This window comes from Halichoerus grypus, chromosome 7, assembly GCF_964656455.1.
Source record: "Halichoerus grypus chromosome 7, mHalGry1.hap1.1, whole genome shotgun sequence".
In the NCBI taxonomy this organism is placed as follows: domain Eukaryota; kingdom Metazoa; phylum Chordata; class Mammalia; order Carnivora; family Phocidae; genus Halichoerus; species Halichoerus grypus.
The window spans coordinates 24,988,668-25,009,892 of record NC_135718.1 but is presented as its reverse complement, the minus strand read 5'-3'; the positions used below and the strand labels follow the sequence as shown (position 1 = coordinate 25,009,892).

The window sequence follows — 21,225 nt, the reverse complement described above, 5'->3', positions numbered from 1 at the left end:
CAGCTGTGAGAAAGAAAAACATTTGGCATTTGGAACAACATGGATGGAACTTAAGGACTAAGTGAAATGAGTCAGACAGAGAAAGACAAATACTGTAGGATATCACTTATATGTGGAATCTAAAAGAGCTGAACCCATAGGAACAGAGACTAGAAGGATGGCTACCAGGGGCTGCAGTGTGGGAAAAAAGGGGAGATGTTGGTCAAAGAATACAAGCTTCCAGATGAATATGTTCTGGGGATCTAATGTACAGAATTATGATTATAGTTAATAATACTGCATTATGTACTTGAAAGTTGCTAAGAGGGTAGATCTTAAATGTTCTCACCACAAAAAAAGAGATGGTAATTATGTGAAGTGATGGAGGTGTTAGCTAAAGGCTATGATGGCAGTCATTTTGCAATATATAAGTGTATCAAGTCAACACATTGTACACCTCAAAGTTACACAATATTACATGTCAATTACATCTCAACAAAGCTGGGGAAAAAATGGAGGTTCTGGGGAAGCCAGCTCAAAGAGATAGGTGTGCTGAAAGTTTATTACTTGGCAAGCCCTCTTGGGTTCAACATCCGTGGAAGAGAAGGAAAGGGAAGGAAGCAGGATCAGCTGGGAAGAAGGTACACCGTGAAACGGTCTCAACGAAAGCCTCAGCTAAATCCATTGTGATCTCTGGGGCTGGGATAGCCCTTCAGAGCTGTCCTGCCTCCAGGGGGAAGGGCCAGGCCTGACGGATGCTGGCAGCAACCAGACAATGGCTGAGGCCATCTCAAGAAGACCACATGACCTGGGGAGAGGAAGCTTTTGAGCGGAGCCATTTCTGGAGAGAACTGACTCCCACCACCTGAGGAAATAAGCCCTTCAGTCCTGGAAAGGGAAATGGGTGACATGCTCAGCACCATTTCTGTAGCAGAGCCTATATTCTGCGGGTCTGATGACACTTCAGATTTGTCAGTAAAACCCCGCACAGTTAGCTCTTTCAAAGACAGCTGATGCAGCTGAGGACAGCACTGGCTTTGGGCTCTTGGTCCTCCACTCTGGCTTCTCAGATTAAAATATCAACCAACATCATTTTTTTAAGAGTTATATTTATTTTGCAAGAGAGAGAGATCGGGGGAGGGGCAGAGGAAGAGGGAGAGAGAGAATCTCAAGCAGATTCCCCGATGAGCACGGAGACTGACACGGGGCTTGATCTCAAGACCCATAAGATCATGACCTGAGCCAAAGTCACGAGTCGGACACTTAACCCACTGAGCCACCTAGGTGCCCCTCAGCTAACATCATTTAATTGTCAGTCTTCTTGGCTCTTAACTCTCATGTTAAATTGTAAATGATGAAATGTCTTCTATATCAGAAACATCACTTTCCTCCCTCCTTTCCTTCCTTCCTTCCCTTCTTCCTTCCTTCCTTCCTTCCTTCCTTCCTTCCTTCCTTCCTTCCTTCCAAACCCTACTTCCACCCACTCATTGTTTGAGACTACTACTGAAACAGTTTTAAATCCTCTGGTTAATTTGCTACCTGCTCTTCGTTAAGAGAAGACTGATTTTTGCTTCTGCAGAACATGCAAAAAGTAATACTCTGACTACACAGAAACTCTTGTTCTTTAATAAAAATGATGTTTTATTGAAGCCAAAGAAGCACATCACCTTACAGCGCTTTTATATTAATAATCCAGCTAGCTTGTTTTGCTAGCTCAATAAAAGGGTAATTTGAAAATAATTCAGCTGGCCTTGTTTACAGGAGTGTACCACATTGTAAATGAGTTTATCTGGAGAATCTGGATGCTATCAAAACATAATGGAACATAACCTCCCTTTGGGAAAGTAAATCATGGGACTTGAGAGGAAGACAAGGAAAGCTCTCTGAAAGAGAGCTAGTGCTTCTGATTTTGTGGGTTTAGCAAGATCGGTTGGTCTGGGGTTGGATGGCAGTAATACTTGGCTTCAAAGCAGTCTTTATCCTTTAATAATTTCCTAATCCTCGTTGTCATGTGAGCCAGCAAACATTTGAAAGGCAAAGTGTACAATGGAATTAGGATGGTCTCCTGAGTGAGGCAGGAAGTTTCAATGGGAGCAAAGAGCTTGCAGGGTTCCACTCGAAGCCTATGTTTTGAGAAACGGAGTGAATACTGCTTAGAAGCAAAATGTTCTACGAATCTCAGCATGATTATTGGTGCTAATCACAGGTATAAAAACCACCCAAGTGGCTTCCGTATTATAGGAAGGGTCACAAAAAGGGGAAGTCTCTCCAATTGGTGACCCAGAATTGTATGTGGGGACAGGAAGCTTATGGATAGCTTATTGATTTGGAACTGGAGGTCGGAGAACTTACCTCCAAGCTTTATTTACATCGCATTTTGTGTAATGTTGAGAAAAACTACGTCTATAATATTTGTCCATTTCAAAGAATGGAGGGCATGGTTGCCAGTAGAGATAATGGGGCTACCAAAGCCCACTCAGGTCAGCCCTCCATGCTACCATTTGTCTTTTCCGTGAAAATGGATTTTCAATTTTCAATTACCAGTGAAGGATCACTTCTTAATGTTTTGCTTAGGGGCCCTGAGTGTAAACGTTAGTTAGGTGCACATCTATAATGTAAACCTGGGTTTATTATTATTATTAAGGCAAACCTAGGAGTTGATTTTGAATAAGATACAAGGTCCCAATAATTATGAATTGATTATAATAATTATGCCTTGATTAGATGATAATTATTTGATTAGATAACATGATTAAAATGTGGTTTTCAGTTTTTCTTTTTAAGATTTTATTTATTTATTTGAGAGAGAGAGAGAAATTGAGAGAATGTGTGGGAGGAGGGGCAGAGGGAGAAGCAGACTCCCTGTGGAGCAGGGAGCCCAACGCGGGACTCAATCCCAAGACCCCAGGATCATGACCTGAGCCAAAGGCAGATGCTTAACAGTTGACTGAGCCACCCAGGTGCCCAGGTTTTCAGTTTCATCAAGGTATAACTGGTATAATAAATTGCACATTTAAAATGTACAATTTGGTAGGTTTTGACATATATATTCACCTGTGAATCCATAACCATAATCAAACTAAGGTACATATTTACTGTCCCCCTCAAGTTCCCATGTGCCTCTGTGTAACTGCTCCCTCCCCCACCCTCAGACAACCATTGATGTGTTTTCTATCACTATAGTTGAGTTTGCATTTTAGTTTCCATTTACTGTATAGATGGAATGTACTCTTTTTTGTCCGCCTTCTTTCACTCAGTATAATTCTTGATCAATGTATGCATCTAATGGTACGTTCCTTTCATTGCCAAGTAGTGTTATGTGGTATGGTGTGATGCTTAACTTTATGTATCAAGTTGACTGGGCTAAGCGATGCTCAGATAGCTGGTAAAGCCTTATTTCTGGGTTGTGTCTGTGAGGGTGTTGTGGAAAAGATCAGCATTTGAATTGGTAGAGTGAGTAAAGGAGACCCACCGTCAGCAAGGCAGGTGGACATCATCTACGTGCTGAGAGCCTATATAGAACCAAAACGCAGAGGAAGAGCACTTCAGCTCTCTGAGCTGGGACATCCATCTTCCCCTGTCCTTGGTGAGGTATGCACAACATGTTACAATTATTTTAGATTTTCTCTGAGAAAAAAAAAATGACCTCATTAAAAAGTGATCATAGGGGGCGCCTGGGTAGCTCAGTTGTTAAGTGTCTGCCTTTGGCTCAGGTCATGATCCCAGGGTTCTGGGATCGAGCCCCTGCATTGGGCTCCCTGCTCCACGGGAAGCCTGCTTCTCCCTCTCCCACTCCTCCTGCTTGTGTTCCCTCTCTTGCTGTGTCTCTCTCTGTCAAATAAAGAAATAATAAAATCTTTAAAAAAAAAAAGTGATCATAGTTTTCAACTATTTTAAAAGTTGTAATAGAGGTCAATAGGACTTACCTTTAAATTTTAATTGGGTATTTGGGCATCTCTCTAAGTAAGAATGTTGTGAAAGGAGATGATGTCCAGGAGGATCAGAAAGAACTAAAGAGTCTGTTCAGTTGTAGCAGGGGTAGGTGACAGCCTCTTAGGTAGAGAGATAGGGCACCAAGTCCATAAGAAGAGGAGAGATAGCAAGAACAGAATATAGAATCATAGAACTTGAGAGCACAGACTGTTTTAGAAGTCACTCAGTCAAATTCTCATATTTAAAGGACATGTCTGAAATATTATAGAATGGGACAGAACCTAAGGTAACAGAAAAGATAGGGAAGAGAATATCCTGGATGTTCAAATGACATCCCAGAGGCCTTTGGTAGAAGCCAGTGCAAACACTACTTTATAAATCACCTTTGTTAAATCCAGAAAAAGATGTCCCTTTGGGCTAACAGACTCCCAGGCACTCAGCCTCGTTCATGAAGCGTCGCCTGGATTTCAGCCTTCTCCTGCCCTTTTGGTGGTGTGGTTCTGTGTGGTACACAAAAACCAAACAAACGGTCTTTCCACAAGCCAAAGAGAAATCTAGAAACAAGAATTCCTAACTCAGTTGGTTTGGGAGTATGGTGATTATGGTCAGCACAGTTTGAAGATGAAGGTTCACCCAGACAATAACTTTTCCAGCAATCAGGCGTAGAGGAGGGTGGCTAAGACTTGGTAGTAAGGCTCTGGGATGGAGAGCAAAGCACTGTAGATCCAGGGTGAGCATGGACTAAAGAAGACTGATTGGAGAACTCTACCTCCAGAGGTCAGCTTCCAGCAAAGGGTCTGAGAGGCTGAAGGGGAATGATGGAAAGGGACTCCTGGGAAACTGGTCAGTATCCTAGCCTTCATAATGCTATACTTTTAACACTGTGTTTTTATTCCAAAGTTCCCTCATGCTGAAAGGAAATGTCTGAGCTGAGACATGGGAGAACTGGGGATTGTTGGTCTTCGATAAGAAAACCAAAACAAAACCTCCATTTGATTTTGGATGATGACCATGAAGAATAAACTTGAATTCCACTAGACATGAGACAGGATATACTTTCTCAATTTATCCACTTCAGTCCAATGTTGCTTTTAAGGTCTAGACAAATAAACAGCCAACTTTGTATCAGGTTGTATAGTTTAACCTAATATCAAGTGAGAATTTAAGGAAACGTGGAAAGCACTTTATAACATTCAACAACTCAATCAGAGTATACATTGCTACTACTGTTTTCCAAGTAAAACAGAATTTAGTGTGTGTTTTTTTAAATTTATGTAGCCATTGATTATGACCTCAGGGACTTTGAAATAGCTACTGGTATGTCATCTAACCTTTTTAACTACCATTAAAACTTTTCAAATAATTTAAAAATATTTCATTAGGCAAATTAAAGGTATTTCACCTTATCAGAATTAACTGTATTACATATGAATTCAGTTAAAACTATGCTGATATTAACTCTGAATTACTGAAAGGGTAGTGTGGTTTTCTTAAAGTCTGGGCCATGGAGCCCCAATCCTGCAAGATGATGCCTTAAAATACAGATTCTGGGGTTTAAAATGTTTGAGAAACACTGGTTACTCTTGTGGCAAAAACACAAAGCACATTAGCCCATTAAAAGTTTCGTAGTAAGAAAACCTTTAAAACTTTATTTAACCAAGAAGTTCCCAAAATTATGTGGCTATAGTCCTACTTTTTAAAGTAAAATTTTGATTTACTTACCACTCTTCCATTACAGACTGTTGCTTGACAAACTTCCTTAAAATTTAGGGGCTTAAATTAACAACAGTCACTTATTTAGTTCATGAATCTGCAATCTGGGCAGAGCTCAGTGGTTAAGGCTTGGCTTTTCTTCACTTGATTTCAGCTGGGGTAGTTTGATTAGAGGTTGGAAGACCAATGTCAGGATGGTTTACTCACATTGCTGGCAGGTTGATGCTGGTTGTCAGGGGAGGTCAATCAGTTCTGAGGGCCTGGGGCCTCTGTTCCTTTCCACACGGGTATCTCCACACGGGCCTCTCCACCAGTTGTTCAGCCTTCTTAGGAGCATGGTGGTTGGGTTCCAAGAGTAGGTGTCCCCTGTGACAGCAAGTGGAAGCTGCTGATTTCTTAACGTCTGGGTCTGGAAGCGGGCACAGTCTTACTTCAGCTATATTACGTTGGTCAAGCCGTCACAGATCCAAGATTCAAGGGCAGGGGACATAGACACTTCATGTCTTGATGGAAGGAGTCTCAAAGTATGTAGTGGCTATATATGTTAAATTATACCTACAGAAAAACACAAATCATAAGAGCAGAGTTTAGTAGATTTTTGCATAATAAATTCACTCATGTAATCAGCATCCAGAAGCCTCCCCCACCTTACGCCCTCTTCCAGTTACCACGCCCTCGAGGGTAACCAACATTCTGACTTCTAACACTAAAGATTAGTACCGGGGTTCTCAATCTCAGCTGGATAGCTTTTTGTTGGGGGTGAGGTGGGGGCTGTTCTTTGCAGACTGTGAAGGACGTTTAGCAGTATCCCTGGCCTCTACCCATCAGATGCCAATAGCATCCAACTCCCCAGTTGTGACAACCAAAACTGTCTGCAGAAATTGCTAAATGTCCTGGGGGCCTGGGGGACAGGCAAAATCACCCCTAATTGAGAATCACTGGGCTAGAAGATAATATCTCTCTTTTATTATTTGTCTAAATCCCACTTAGCCATCTAGAATATAAATTCCAAGGAATACAGATTTTTGTTTGTTTGTTTGTTTTTGTTTTATTTGGTCTGTTTTGATTCGATTTCCCCAGTCCCTAGGAGACTGCCTGGCATATAGCAGAAAATCAACACTGTCTGTTGAGTGAGGGAGTGAATAAAAGGTAGCAATTCTTTTTTTTTTTTTTTAATATAGGCCCCATGTCCAGCCTGGAGCCCAACGTGGGGCTTGAACTCACGACTCTGAGATCAAGAGCTAAGCTGAGGGGCGCCTGGGTGGCTCAGTGAGTTAAGCATCTGCCTTCAGCTCAGGTAATGATCCCAGGGTCCTGGAATCGAGCCCCACATCAGTCTCCCTGCTCAGCAGGGAGTCTGCTTCTCTCTCTCCCTCTGCTCCCCCCCAATCATGCGCGCGCTCTCTCTCTCTCAAATAAATAAAATCTTAAAATAAATAAAGACCTAAGCTGAAATCAAGAGTCAGACACTCAACTGACTGAGCCACCTGAGTGTCCCTAATTCTAAATAGTTATTAGAAGAGTCAACTTTGGAATACATATTTTGTATTCAGCTGAACACTCAATCACAAATAATCTGTCCATTTTTGTTAGAAATGAAGTTCACATGGATATATATTGAGAATAAATATACTTCTAATAGGAATCTATATTGGTTAATTTCTTCCTGTAGCAATATGAAAAACGAGCCATGGAAATAAAGTGGATTGTGATTTTCCAGACAAATGGACAGTGTCTCAAGCTTGTGTTAATAATTTACTCTAATAAGCTACAAACGGTGGTTTATAATTGCTGTGATAGCTTTGTGAAACAGGAACTTGCAGTAACAAAGTTTTCATTAAAAACCTGGGTGAGGTGCCAGATTCTGAAAGATTAGAAGAGGAAATGAGGTAGAGTACAGGATGGTAGTAAGGACTTGGGAAGTTATTTCTTTAGAGCAAAAACCTGAACATTTCTTCTGGAAGACAGGCATTGACTTTACTCTGAAAACATCCCTCCTTCCCTGGACAATGGGTGTAGTGGGCTTTCCCATCTCACTTGGTAAATTTCTTTTTTTTTCTTTAAAGATTTTATTTATTTATTTGAGAGAGAGAGCGAGAGAGAGCACGTGCCCATGAGTGGGGGGGGGGGCGGTGAAGAGGGAGAAGCAGGCTCCCCACTGAGCAGGGAGCCTGATTCAGGGCTCGATCCCAGGACCCTGAGATCATGACCTGAGCCGAAGGCAGATGCTGAACTGACTGAGCCACCCAGGCGTCCCTCACTTGGTAAATTTATTAAGGGTCATCTCACAAAAAATTTTCAGGGACGCCTAGGTGGCTCAGTCGGTTAAGCATCTGACTCTTGATTTCAGCTCAGGTCATGATCTCTGGGTTATGAGATTGGGCTCTGCACTGGGTGTGGAGCCTGCTTAAGATTCTCTCCCTCTGCCTCTCTCTCTCTCTCTCTCAAAAAAAAATTTTTTTCAGGGCAAATAGGATTCTCAAAGATTTTTGACAGACATGCCCTGCTTTCTTAAATTCCAGCTGCATTTATTTACTCTTCATTCACAATTATATCAGAAAAATGGACACAAGTTCACATACATAAGGCAACTAAAGTTAGGGGCACAACGAAAACAGAATTTTATAGTTGCAAGGGCTCTTAGAGATCATATGATCATTTTGAAGAGGCAAACTACTACAAAGATCTTACCTGGGCAGTTTGCCTATTTTCTGAGTGATTCTGAATGGTTTCGTTTCCCTGAAGCCACCTCTGTTAAAAACTGAAGCTCATGTGAGAGACTCAGTGTTGAGTAGTGACTTGCCCATAGAGCCGGTTAACGACAGGACAATTTTGAGCCAGTTCCCTAACGTATCACATCCAACATATCTTATGCAACAAAGACAGAAGAAATATAATACATAAGAGTATGGAGCGATAGAATAGCCCAAAGGCTTTTATCAACCCCAGAGAACTGGCTGCTTGAGTGCTGCAGCGAGTTAATGTCTGAATGAAATAAATTCAATATTGACCATTCAAGTCCTTACAGTTCAAAAGATGTTAGTGTCTGGATTTTTTAAACTGGCATTTGAATACCACTTGGAAAAGAACTATGTCTATACAGTTTTCATTTTTTAAGTTCTCAAGATTTGAACATGTTAAGACTTGTCATTACACTGCCAAATGCTTATGATTCATTTCAGCAGAAGTAGCGAGGAATGAGGAGAGGGTGGGAGTGTGAGTGTACCAATTCTGTATGACGCAAAAAGGGAGATGAAGTAGAAAGGAGGATATTTTTAGATTCCCCTTTTGAAACAAAAACAGCTTAAATCAGGTGATTTGTTTACTTTAAAGATTTTTTTTTATTTTTATTTGACAGAGAGAGACACAGTGAGAGAGAGAACACAAGCAGGGGGAGTGGGTGAGGGAGAAGCAGGCTTCCCGCTGAGCAGGGAGCCCGATGCGGGGCTCGATCCCAGGACCCTGGGATCATGACCTGAGCTGAAGGCAGACACTTAATGACCGCACCACCTAAACGACTGAGCCACCTATGCGCCGCGTGATTTGTTTACTTTAAAATAGGAAAAAAATAACCAAGAATCAGATTTGGAATTTTGAAATGACACACAATCCTATTTTAGGAGAATAATTGCTATAATTGCAGGTTACTTTCTTTAAAATACCTGAAAAAAATGCTTCCTAAAAATATAACTCCACAAGGACAGAAAAATGTATTTACACCACAGAGCACTTGTACACCAAAGGAATTTGTTACTTCCATGTAATCTACGCAGCAGCATTTAAAGAATGTACTAGTAAATTTACTGCCTAAATCAGAAATAAGGAAGGGAAAAGAAATTGAGATGTAATTTACTTTCAGTAGGTATAAAGTTCTTTCAGTTTCATTCATTATTCAACAAAAATTTATGGGATTGGAAGACATAGAGTTTTATGCAGAGGATGTAAGGATGAGCAAGAAGCAGTCCCTGCCCTCAAAGTGCCCTAGCCTAGAGAGAGAAACATACATCCTCACAGACATCTCACCTATATACATTTCACACACAAAAGTCCCCACACATAACCATATACACATATATTCACATATGTATACACACATTCACACAATATATGCATGCATGCTCATACACAAATATACATACATGCATACTCACATACATATTCACATATAAACACATATACACCCACAAATACACACTCCCATCCACATGTGTTTGGGAGCTAAAAATGTGGAGGCAGTGAGAAAAAAATCTCAGTGTTAACAGTCCTGTGAGATAGCTATTACAGAGACTCAGTAAGGCTAAGGAAAGAGTCTTAGGAGGAGTTGCTAAATGCTAGGGAGTATGGTTTACCAAGACCCAGATTTAAGTTCTAATCTGCCATTATTATCTTTGAGGCAATGACCATGTTATTTAACTCTGTCTCAATTTTCCTTGCTTTTACATCAGGGCTACAATAACACCCGCCTCACTGGGTTGATAGGAGGTTGAAATGAGATGATGGGTCAAAACCATTTAGCCCTTAGCCTGGCCTGTAGTAACCACTCGATACATATTCAATTTTTGATGATATCCTTATTGGTTTTTTTTTTTTTTTAAGATTTTATTTATTTATTCGACAGATAGAGGGAGAGGGAGCACAAGTAGGCAGAGTGGCAGGCAGAGGGAGAGGGAGAAGCAGGCTCTCCGCTGAGCAGGGAGCCGGACGTGGGGATCGATCCCAGGACCCCAGGATCATGACCTGAGCCGAAGTCAGCCGCTTAACCGACTGAGCCACCCAAGTGCCCCGATGATATCCTTATTGTTATCTGTGAAGTTTATTGTGTAATTGTGAAGACAGGTCTTCCTTCACCAAGGTGTTAGTGAGAATGTTTTAAACTATTTTTAAGGTGGGTTGAGCCAAAAAATTGTGTACTATATGAATACATGGCCACTGGTTAAACTTCATTTTTAATGGTTGAAAAATTCAAGGAAGCCGAATTACAATTTACAAATAATACAAACATCTCAATATCATGGTCATTACTGGGAGAATCTGAATCTGTCTAAATGACATCTCCTCTGGTATTATTAAATAATTTCTGTGGCTATAACTTCATGGAAAAAATGTATAAGCTATTATTAACTCCATGATCATCTCACCAAAATATTTTAGGCTTCAGCACCTCATTGATACAATACTAACATCATTTGATATTATTGATTGATACGATGAGTAAGAAATAAAAGTGGCCAATGGACATATGGAAAGGTGTTACACCACTAATACTCAGATAATTGCATATTAGAGGTTATTTTGGGTTATCAGCTTGGCAAAGATTAAGAATATGGGACAATACCTTGGTGCTATTGAGGGTCTGGTGAAATTGGTACTCTCATACATGGTTGGTAGGAGTATACATTAGCACAACCTTTTAGAGGCCAATTTGGGGAAAAAAAGTTCTAATATTAATACAGTCTTTAACCCAGCAATTTCACTTGAATTTTGTTGTAAGGAAATGTAATCCGAAAAATACAAAGATGTTTGCATTTGCATGCTCACTGCATGTTTATGATGACAAAAAATTGGAAACTACCTATATGCCTAACAGTAAAGAAATTCTTAAATAAATTATGGTAGAGCTGTACACTGGGATTCTACGCACCCATTAGAAAGGATTAGATAGGGGTGCTGGGTGGCTCAGTCAGCTAAGCGTCTGCCTTCGGCTCAGGTCATGATCCCAGCGTTCTGGGATCAGGTCCCACATCAGGCCCCTTGCTCAGCAGGGAGTCTTCTTCTCCCCCTCCCTCTGCCTGCCTGTCTGCCTACTTGTGACCCTCTCTCTCTGTCAAAATAAATAAATTAAAAAAAAAAAAAAAAAGGATTAGATAGATCTATTTGTCATGGAAAGATGTCCATGATCCATACTGGATACCATTTTTATATTTAAAAAGTGTATGCATAGAAAAAATATGGTTCTATATATCTGTATAAGTCTAACTTTTTAAAAGCAGCTTTATTATGTTTTATGTACCATAAAATTCCCCATTGTAAGTGTACAATCCAATGATTTTTAGTAAATGTATACAGTTGTACAATAATCACCACAATCCAGGGGCACCTGGATGGCGCAGTCGGTTGTTAAGCATCCAACTCTTGGTTTCAGCTCAGGTCATGATCTCATTGTCGTGGGATCTGGTGGCCTGTGGGCTCCCATCTCCACACTCTGCCCTCAGTGAGGACTCTGCTTGGGATTCTCTCCCTCTCCTTCTGCCCCTCTCCACGCTCGTGTGCATGTGCACATGCTTCTCTCAAATAAATAAATCTTTAAAAAAAATCACCACCATCCAGTTTTAGAACTTTCTGGTTACACACCCACCCCCAAAGTTCCCTCATGCTCATAGGCTTAACTTTTCACCGTGTCTAGGATGGGGGTGAAGTTGGGGAGGGGAAAGCGGGAGGAGAGAATGACAGCCAGCTTTGTACTTTATCATTTCTGTATTATTTGAATTAATTTACAACAAGGATATGCTTGCTCTCTTTTGAGAAAACAGTAAAGGTTTTTCTGTTTTGAAAAGAACAAAAAAAAAAAAAAGGAAACAGATTTAAACCCTTTGACCCCAATCTACTTCTGATAATTTATTCCAAGGAAATAATCAAATATGTGGAAAAGCATTTGTGAACAAAAGTATTTATCAGTGTTTTATCTAAAACAGAGAAAAGTTCTAAGTAATCTAAATATCTCATGATGGAAGAAAATAATTACTAATAATACTGGAATATGAAAAGTACAGGATGTAAACCTTTATATGCAGTACAATTTCATCCCTGTAAAAAAAAAAGTTAATGCATAGCCAAAAAATTCTATTTGGAAATACTGTGTGTATAATAAAATCTTACCCATGGTTATCTCTGGATGGTAGACTTATAGGACTTTTTATTCCTTGTGCATTTCTTAATTTTCCATAATGAGTATGTTACCTTAATATCTAAGGTATTAGATATATGACAGTAATTAGAATGGGTTATGGTATTGTTTTCACAGGTATATATATTTTTCAAAACATTAAATGTTTATTTAAAATATGTGCAACTTATTGCATGCCAGTTATACCTCAATAAAACTATTTAAAAGACAAGAGGATCTTGAGAAACAAAATCATCTAAACTTACTGGAAGAGGGGTTTGTTATGCCATTTTGGGGCTGGAAGGCAAATTGGTTAGGGAGGGTTATGTGGGTGCTATATAGATAGCAACACAACCTTTGCTCCAGATAACTTTCCTTTTTCCTTTCCTTTCCTTTGCCCTTCCTTCCTTCCTTCCTTCCTGGGATCTGCCTTCCCATTATATGTCAGGAATGTTGCCAGGTTCTTGGATGCCAAGATGAGCAACAAATCACGGTCCTGAAAGCGCTGTCTTCTGCTGGAGGAGGGGAAGGCAGGTCACCAGCGGCAGATTCCAGCCAACGCCCACGCTGCCACACTAGGCAGTCTTCCACTACTGCTGCCCAAGGGGGCCAGAGCCAGGTCAAGAAGTGAAGTTCTTAGTAAATGGTTCTGATAGAGTCAAGAAGGGTGGCACCAGGGTTATGACTGTGGAAGTGGATAGGAGAAGGCAGAGGACCCTCAAGAGAGTGTCGTTGTCATCACTTGAGAAGTGGGCTTAAGCAGTATTTATATATTTCTGTCTCTCTTACCTGCACACTTGTACCAACAGCAAGAACTAAAATTGAGCGTTTACTTGCGCAGGCAGCCTGTTAAGGGCTAACATCTATTGCCTCATTTATTCTTCGCCACAACTCCCCCAGGTCTGCATTTCACCATGAAGAAACTAAAGCTCGGAGAGGTTACCCGCCCAAGGTCACAGAGCTGTCAAGCTCTGGCTCCAAAGTTCCCAGCCACAAAACATACTCCCTTCTCACAATACTCTGGGATCGCTTAGAGAGAAAAGTTCCACTTTCGGGCTCCAAACGCCGGCTCAGCTTTCACTCTTTACAAATTTTCCAGGTCCAGAACGGAGGCAACATCAGCTAGCACTACCAACAGGGTCGTGCCCACCCGGCAACGCCACCAGAGCGGTGGGCCAAGGATTTGGGGCTTGGAGGGCAAACCGGGAGCGACCGTCAAGGAGCAAGAGGCTCTGGCGCCCATATCGCACGCTCCTCCAGGCTGCCTACAAGCCCCTCCCGGCCGCCAGCAAGCGGAGCTCAACGCGCGTGCGCAGGGCTAGAGGGGCCGCCCCTGCGCGAGCGCGCGGTGAGCGGGGCGCGCGGCCGAGGGAGCGCGGGCGCGTTGCGGCGTCGGCGTCTGCGCGCGCTCCAGGACGAGGCTGTGTGGGCTGGGGAGCGAGCGAGGCGGCAGCGGCGCCTCAGAGCTGAAGGGACGCGCGGGCCTCGAGCCGCGGGAGCAGACGGCTGCGGGGACACCCTGGGCTCGCGGCCCGAGGCGAGAGAGCTCGGCCGGTCGACTGCCCGCTTCAGGGGCCGCCGCCGCGTCCCTCGCCCGGAGTGGCCGCCGCCCCAGGAGATTCGCCGTGACACGGGCCTAAGCCGCGGCGCTGCGGACGTCCGGACCGCTCGGACCCGTCGGGCCGGGCCGGGTGGGGACTAGCGTCCGGGCAGGTGCCGCCCCCTGAGGGCCGGCCGGGCGCCCAGCGCCCACTGGCGCGGCCCGTGACCCGGGCTCAGCCGAGGGGCAGCCCGTGCAGCCCGCAACCGCACCCCCCCTCGTCCCGAGGGCCGGAGCCCGAGTCGCGCCCCGCCCTCCCCGGGCACGGCCCGGCCGGAGCGGCGGGAGCCGGGAAAGCCCGCGCCCGCCGTCGCCGCCCGCCCGCCCGCCCGCCGGGCTCGCGCGGAGAAGAGGGAGGAGAAACTTTGCTTTTTATTGTTGCTTTTAGTCCTTAAGTGCAAGGAACTCTGCCGGGAGGAAAAATGTCCTTCTTCAATTTCCGTAAGATCTTCAAGTTGGGGAGTGACAAGAAGAAGAAGCAATACGAACATGTGAAGAGGGATCTGAACCCCGAGGAGTTTTGGGAAATTATAGGAGAATTGGGGGACGGAGCCTTTGGGAAAGTGTACAAGGTAAGAAGGAGAAAACGGGAAGTTGCACTTGTAAGGTAAAACAGCCACTGGTCTGGGGTGGCACGAGGATTTCTTGCTCCCCTTGTCCCTTTCCCGTCTCTTGCCCCTTCTTTTGACTTCGTAAAGGTACATTAGAACTTTATTTAGGTTATCATCCAAGGAGTAGCTAAGACCATGAGGGTAAGGTTGAACAAAATGGGGCCTGCATGTAGTTTAGACTGATAGCTAAAGGGAAGCAGGGTTATAGAGTCTCCTCTGTCAAACTTTAAAGGAAATGAGGGTGTTCGTTAATTTAAAGGAGGGGTCTGGTTTTAAAATCAGAAACTCAGTGTGCTTTTCAGTGGATTTATATTTGTCTGCTAGCTGTTTGCATTCATTTATGCATGCTTGTACTAAAGCAGTTCCCTTTTTAGGGTCCAGGGCATGTATTTGGTTTTATTTATGGCTAATATATAACCAGTCTTCTGGGATGAGAGCAAAGTGATTGCTACTTGCAGGCTATTCTTCAGTTGGTTGCTTGACAACATACTACAAAACGGAATGGAATTTCTGATAGAAATTTTCCAGAAGAAAACCTGCATCTGGTACTAGTTTCTAAATATAATTACAGCAAGCACTGACTAGAAGTCGCTACTAGTGCTTAAGAAATTAAAAAAAAAAAACAAAACCCATATATGCAGACATATTTTTATGTATATTTCAGTAGAGTTTTGATGTCTCAACATGAAGGATTAATGTTAACTGTTTATATTTCATAAGCAGTATATGAATGATGTCATTGGAATATTTTCATCCTGAAGGGTGAGGTTTTTATGAGACACAGTTCGGGGGAAGGACCCACAAGGTTGCCTAGAAGTGAAAACATAAATAACTTATGTTTATACAGGATTTTGCAGTTTTTAAGTCACTTTCACGTAATCCCCCCCCCCCCCCCAAAAAAAAAATGCCTGTGAGGTAGGCAGGTCAGTAATATCTGCATTTCACAGATGAGGACACTGAGACTCAGAAAATTTTCAAAGTCACTTAAGTCACAGATTTGAACTCCAGTCTTCCGACCCTGTATTTGCTATCGTTTTTCACTTAATGTCTTATGGTGGAAATGACAGCATTTTTCTTCTAAGTATCATCACACTTTTGCCTTTGCCCTGCCTCAGATGCATGTCACAGCTCCCAGTCCTCATTTTTTCACTCAGGATGGAATAGCCACTCCTCTCTGTGTTCTTTCAAAACCCATTGTCGCATGGCTACCATAGCACTTGTTACATATTGTAGTTAATGATGAAACTAGGGCCCTGGATTGTGCTATATGTTTGGGTTCATCTATTGCCTGAGCACATAGTACATCTCTCTCTCTGTTGAATTGAAAGAATGTTTGTTACCTGCAGGTGAATGCTATTGAAGCTATCGTATGCTGTCAAAGTTGGCAAAATAAACTCCATTGTTTGTGTGGAGGGTAGAGTATGGGTTGCAGCAAGAACTTACAGTACAGTGTAAGGTGGGAAGAGCTTTTAGTGCTGTGGGAAGATCACTTTTGGGAGTCAAGAATTGTCTTAGTGCTGGCTGTCACAAACCAGCTTTGTGGTCTTGAACAGAACACTTCACTTCTCTGGATCTTCGTTTTTTTAGCTGAAAAATTCTGCATTTCCCTGAACATTTGTTCAGATTCCTTCACTCATTATCGTACTGTGAGTATGCAGTTATTTAAGAAGGGCAAAAATAAATCCTCAGGGCATCTGGAATCCAGTAGTTAGAAGGCAGTAGGTGATTATGGGCACTTTTCATGGTATACATGTTTTATCAAATAGAAACAGTGTAGTATTAAGACACTGGCTCTGGAGTTGGACTATATCTGGGCTCTCTCAAAAGCAGCCTGTGACCTTGGACAAGTTACTTAACTGTTCATGTCTCACTTTTCTCATCAGTAAGACTTGGTCCTCAGTGTGTGGGAATTAAAGGAATAAATGTAAGGCATGTGGAAAGGGCTCAGCGAGTGGTAGAGATTACTGTTATTCCATTTAGAGCTCAGAAGCAAAATATGGGATGGGACAGGAAAAGGGGCCTACGAAGATAGTAAACCATTTTCTTGTTTTCCCATGGCACAGGCAGGTTGTGGGGATTTCATTTTTTAATGACACTTGCTACAAAATGTAACATATACTTCCTATAGTGAAACATAAATTGAAAATTTTCTGAAAAATAAGAGACTTACTCCATGTAGTTGAACACTATAAAATTGTGTCAAAGGTAATATTTGTGAGCTTGATGATTATTTTAGGGTGATATTTGAAAAGTATGAGTTCTTTGCATTTTACTTTTTCATTTCAGTATTCTGTGCTTCCAAGGAATGGGCTCTGAGATTTTTTTTTTTAAAGAAAATTTAAGGGGCGCCTGGGTGGCTCAGTCGTTAAGCATCTGCCTTCGGCTCAGGTCATGATCCCAGGGTCCTGGGACGGAGTCCCTGCCCGCGTTGGGCTCCCTGCTCGGTGGGGAGCCTGCTTCTCCCTCTGCCTGCCGCTGCCCCTGCTTGTGCTCTCTCTCTGTCAAATAAATAAATAAAACCTTTAAAAAAAAAAAAGAAAATTTAAAATTTAAGCTTACCTGGCCTGTTTTGCCTTTTTCCTAAAAGTTTTTTGTTTTCCAAGATCTCTAGAAATTTTAAATATATAGACTTCCTCTTTGTGGAGGAACAAGCTAGCAAACCTTAATATTGTATGTAGTAGTATGCAGTAGAAAACTGTTTCTAAAATTGAGTCTAATTTGTTTGTGAAAATTAGTAATTGTTACAAAGATTAAATGGTAAATAGGCAACGATCTCATGTATATATTTAGTTTATTTGAAACATTTTTCTATCATACAGTTATATTCTTTCCACTTGGTTCAGCACTATACAACTCTGTAACAGTTACTTTCTTGCCTGAAAAATCTTCACTATTTTATTTTCTCTTTTAAATGTAGTATTATTTGACTTACGAACGAAGATATGTAATATCTCTCACGGTTTTTTATGTTTGGGTTTTTGTTGCTTTTAACAAAAAAAGAATGACATAAAATCATGTATTGAATAGAAACTGAATTCCTGACTGTGTGCTGGATGAAAGTGATTCTTTCTATGGCCCTGATGGGCATGTGCCTTTTTAAAAAAAATAGTGAAATATGTATGTGAGGTTCATGTTTACCACCTAGAGCTGTAGTTTATTTCCATTGTTGCATGGAATTCCATTTTATGATTATATCACCATTATTTACCATTGTACTATTAATGGATATATCATTCATTTCCAGTTTTGGGCTGTTATACCCAGTTCTGGTATATTTATGCATAAGTTTTGCTGAGACTTAACTTAGGAGTGGAATTGCTGGGTTATAGAGTAGTGTAACTTTAATTTCACTAGTGATACCAAACTATCAATGTTCCCACAAGAAGTGTATGAGAATTTCCTTGCTCTGCATCTTCTTTTCAACAAACATTTGGTATTGTCAGAATTTTTAATTTTTGACAATCTTATGTTACGTTTTTCATTATGGTTTTAATTCATCTTTCTCTGACTGCTAAGTAATTGTTTTTATAAGTTTTTTTGGTAATATGGATTTCCTCTTTTGTGTTCAAGTTTTTTATTCATGTTCCTATTGGATGTCCTTTTCTTGTTTATTTGTAGTGTATTCTGGATTTTAACCATTTACTAAATATATTCTCATTCTGTGACTTGTCTTTTTATTTTCTTTATGGTGTCTTTCTATGAACAGGAAGTTCTTGATTTTAATGTGGTGCAATTTGTCAGTTTCTTCCTTTCAGTTAATACTTTTTGTATTGTGTTTTAAGAAATTATTTCCTGGGCGCCTGGGTGGCTCAGTCGTTAAGCGTCTGCCTTCAGCTCAGGTCATGATCCCAGGGTCCTGGGATCGAGCCCCACATCGGGCTCCCTGCTCGACGGGAAGCCTGCTTCTCCCTCTCCCACTCCCCCTGCTTGTGTTCCCTCTCTCGCTGTGTCTCTCTCTGTCAAATAAATAAATAAAATCTTTAAAAAAAAAAAAAAATTATTTCCTAACCTGAGATCATGAAGATAACGCCTAGTATTATCTTCTAAAGTCTTTATGATTTTGCCTTTAAGTTAGGTTTCCAACCCACCTAGAATAGGTTTTTGTAAATGGTTTGAGGTAAGGGTCTAATTTCATTTTTTTCCTCATCCGAATGCCTCATTATCCCAGAACCCATCATCGGGGGTAAACTTTTTTCTCACTGCGTTACAGGGCCCTATCTATTATATAACATACCTGTTTTTGTGATCTTGATTTCTTTTTTCCATTGATGTGTTTCTGTTCCTGTACCATTTTTTCACTGTCTTAATTAGGAAAGCCTTAAAATAAATCTCTGCTAGAGTACAGCTTCCCCATGTTCTTCATTAACAGTATCTAGTATATCCTTGGCTCATTGTGCTTGCGTGTACATTGTAGAATTGGCTTAAGTTCCACAAAACCCTGCTGTGTTTTTTTGGAGAGATTTTATTAAATTTATAAATCAGTTTTGAAAAAATTAACATCTCTGATATTGAGTCTTCCTATTTATGCATATGTTTTACCTCTAGGCCTTTTTTAGTATTTCTCAATAATGGATTATAATTTTTCTCCCTAGAAGTCTTGGGAGTTCAGACTGCTTCCAGAGTGTCTTTTTTTTTTTTTTTAATTTTTTTTTTTTTTTGAAGATTTTATTTATTTATTTGACAGAGAGAGACAGTGAAAGAGGGAACACAAGCAGGGGGAGTGGGAGAGGGAGAAGCAGGCTTCCCGCGGAGCAGGGAACCCGATGCTGGGCTCGATCCCAGGACGCTGGGATCATGACCTGAGCTGAAGGCAGACGCTTAACGACTGAGCCACCCAGGCGCCCCCCCCCCCTTTTTTTTTTAAGATTTATTTATTTGGGGGGGCGGAGAGAGAGAAAGAGAGAGGACAAGAGACAGAGCATGAGTGCGGGGAGGGGCAGAGGGAGAGGGAGAGAATCTCAAGTAGACTCCCCACTGAGCACAGAGCCTGACATAGCCCCAACTCACAACACTGAGATACGACCTGAGCTGAAATCAAGAGTCAGACACTTAACCTACCGAGCCACCCAGGCACTTCAAGAGTGTCTTAAATGCTTTGTGTTTCCTGTTGGAGTTTCCAACTTGTTTTGGTTGTATACAGTTTTCAGTAAGTCTTCTGAGAAAGGATCCATGGAAGGTACATTGCCTGTCTGAATATATCTTTATTATAATGTCATATTTGATGTATAGTTTGGTTATAGAATTCTAGTTCAGAGATAAGTTTTTCTGGGGTGCCTGGGTGGCTCAGTCGGTTAAGCGTCTGCCTTTGGCTCAGGTCATGATCTCAGGGTCCTGGAGTCGAACCCCACATCGGGCTTGCTGCTCAGTGGAGAGTCTGCTTCTCCCTCTCCCTCTGACCCTCCTCCCTGCTTGTACATTCGTGCTCTCTCTCTGTCTCAAATAAATAAAATATTTAAAAAATAAGTTTTTTGTGAATTTTATAGACTTTTCCCATTCATTGCCTTTTATCTTCAAGTGTTGCTATTAAGAGTCCCATGCCGGGAGCCTGGGTGGCTCAGTCAGTTAAGCGTCTGCCTTCAGCTCAGGTCATGATCCTGGGGTCCTGGGATTGAGTCCCGCATTGGGCTCCCTGCTCAGTGGGGAGCCTGCTTCTCCCTCGTCCTCTGCCCCTCCCCCTGCTTGTGCTCTCTCTCTCTCTCTCTCTCTCTTTCTGACAAAGAAATAAATAAAATGGTAAGTAAAAAAAAGCCCCATGCCATTTTGTTTTATGATTCTTTGTGATCTTTTTCTTTTCATAGCTTTTAAGATTTCTTTTAATCCCCTCCCTTTTCGTGGTGATGAACTTTGATATAAGTTTTCCCTGTGCTTTTCATTTTGCTGGCCTCTTGGTTAGTCCTTTCAATCCAAAAACCGGTATCCTTTGGTTCTGTGACATTTTTATGTATTATTTATTTGGACCAGCCCCCTAGGCAATGGTTCTTGCTGTGGCCTCAGGATTTCCCATGTTTCTAAATTCACTGGATACTTACACCATACTTATATTCTCAGGAGCATTTGATACATTTGACCAATCCTTTTCTTTAAAAAGCTCATCTTTTAGTTTTTAGATCACCACACTCTTGATATTTTTCCCATTTCTGTGTCCACTCCTCAGACTTTTGCTGGCTTTTCTTCCTTTTTTGACTTTTAAGTGTTGGGATTCCACAGGACTTGGGTGTAGGCCCTGTTTTCTTTTTCTTTTCCAATAAGAGTCCATCTTCTCCCATGGCTTCAATTACAGTCTAAATGCAATTTATGTCTCTACTCCAAGACCTCCCTTTTGAATTCCAGACGCATGCATCTAAGTATCTATTAGAGATTTCCACTTGGATATCTCACAGTTTTCTTAAACAACAAGTCCAAAACACGAACTAATTGATCTCTTGATGTCAGCCTCATATTTGCTTCTCTTACGTTCTCCATTCAGTAATTGACATCTCTGTCTACCAGTTACATAGGCCAGAGAC

General features: G+C 41.6%; 1 protein-coding gene across 2 annotated transcripts in view; it reads left to right on the top strand.

The window, feature by feature from the left end:
• The first annotated feature begins 13,918 nt into the window (after positions 1-13,918).
• SLK (STE20 like kinase) overlaps positions 13,919-21,225 on the top strand; it is a 59,731-nt gene continuing 52,424 nt past the window's right edge. Inside the window, exon 1 of one of the 2 annotated variants that reach the window (XM_036111074.2) lies at positions 13,919-14,680. In XM_036111074.2, the coding sequence (XP_035966967.1) occupies positions 14,531-14,680 (150 nt within the window). In that variant the 5' untranslated portion in view covers positions 13,919-14,530. The remainder of the gene's footprint in view (positions 14,681-21,225) is intronic. The other variant, XM_036111075.2, reaches the window with a different exon arrangement.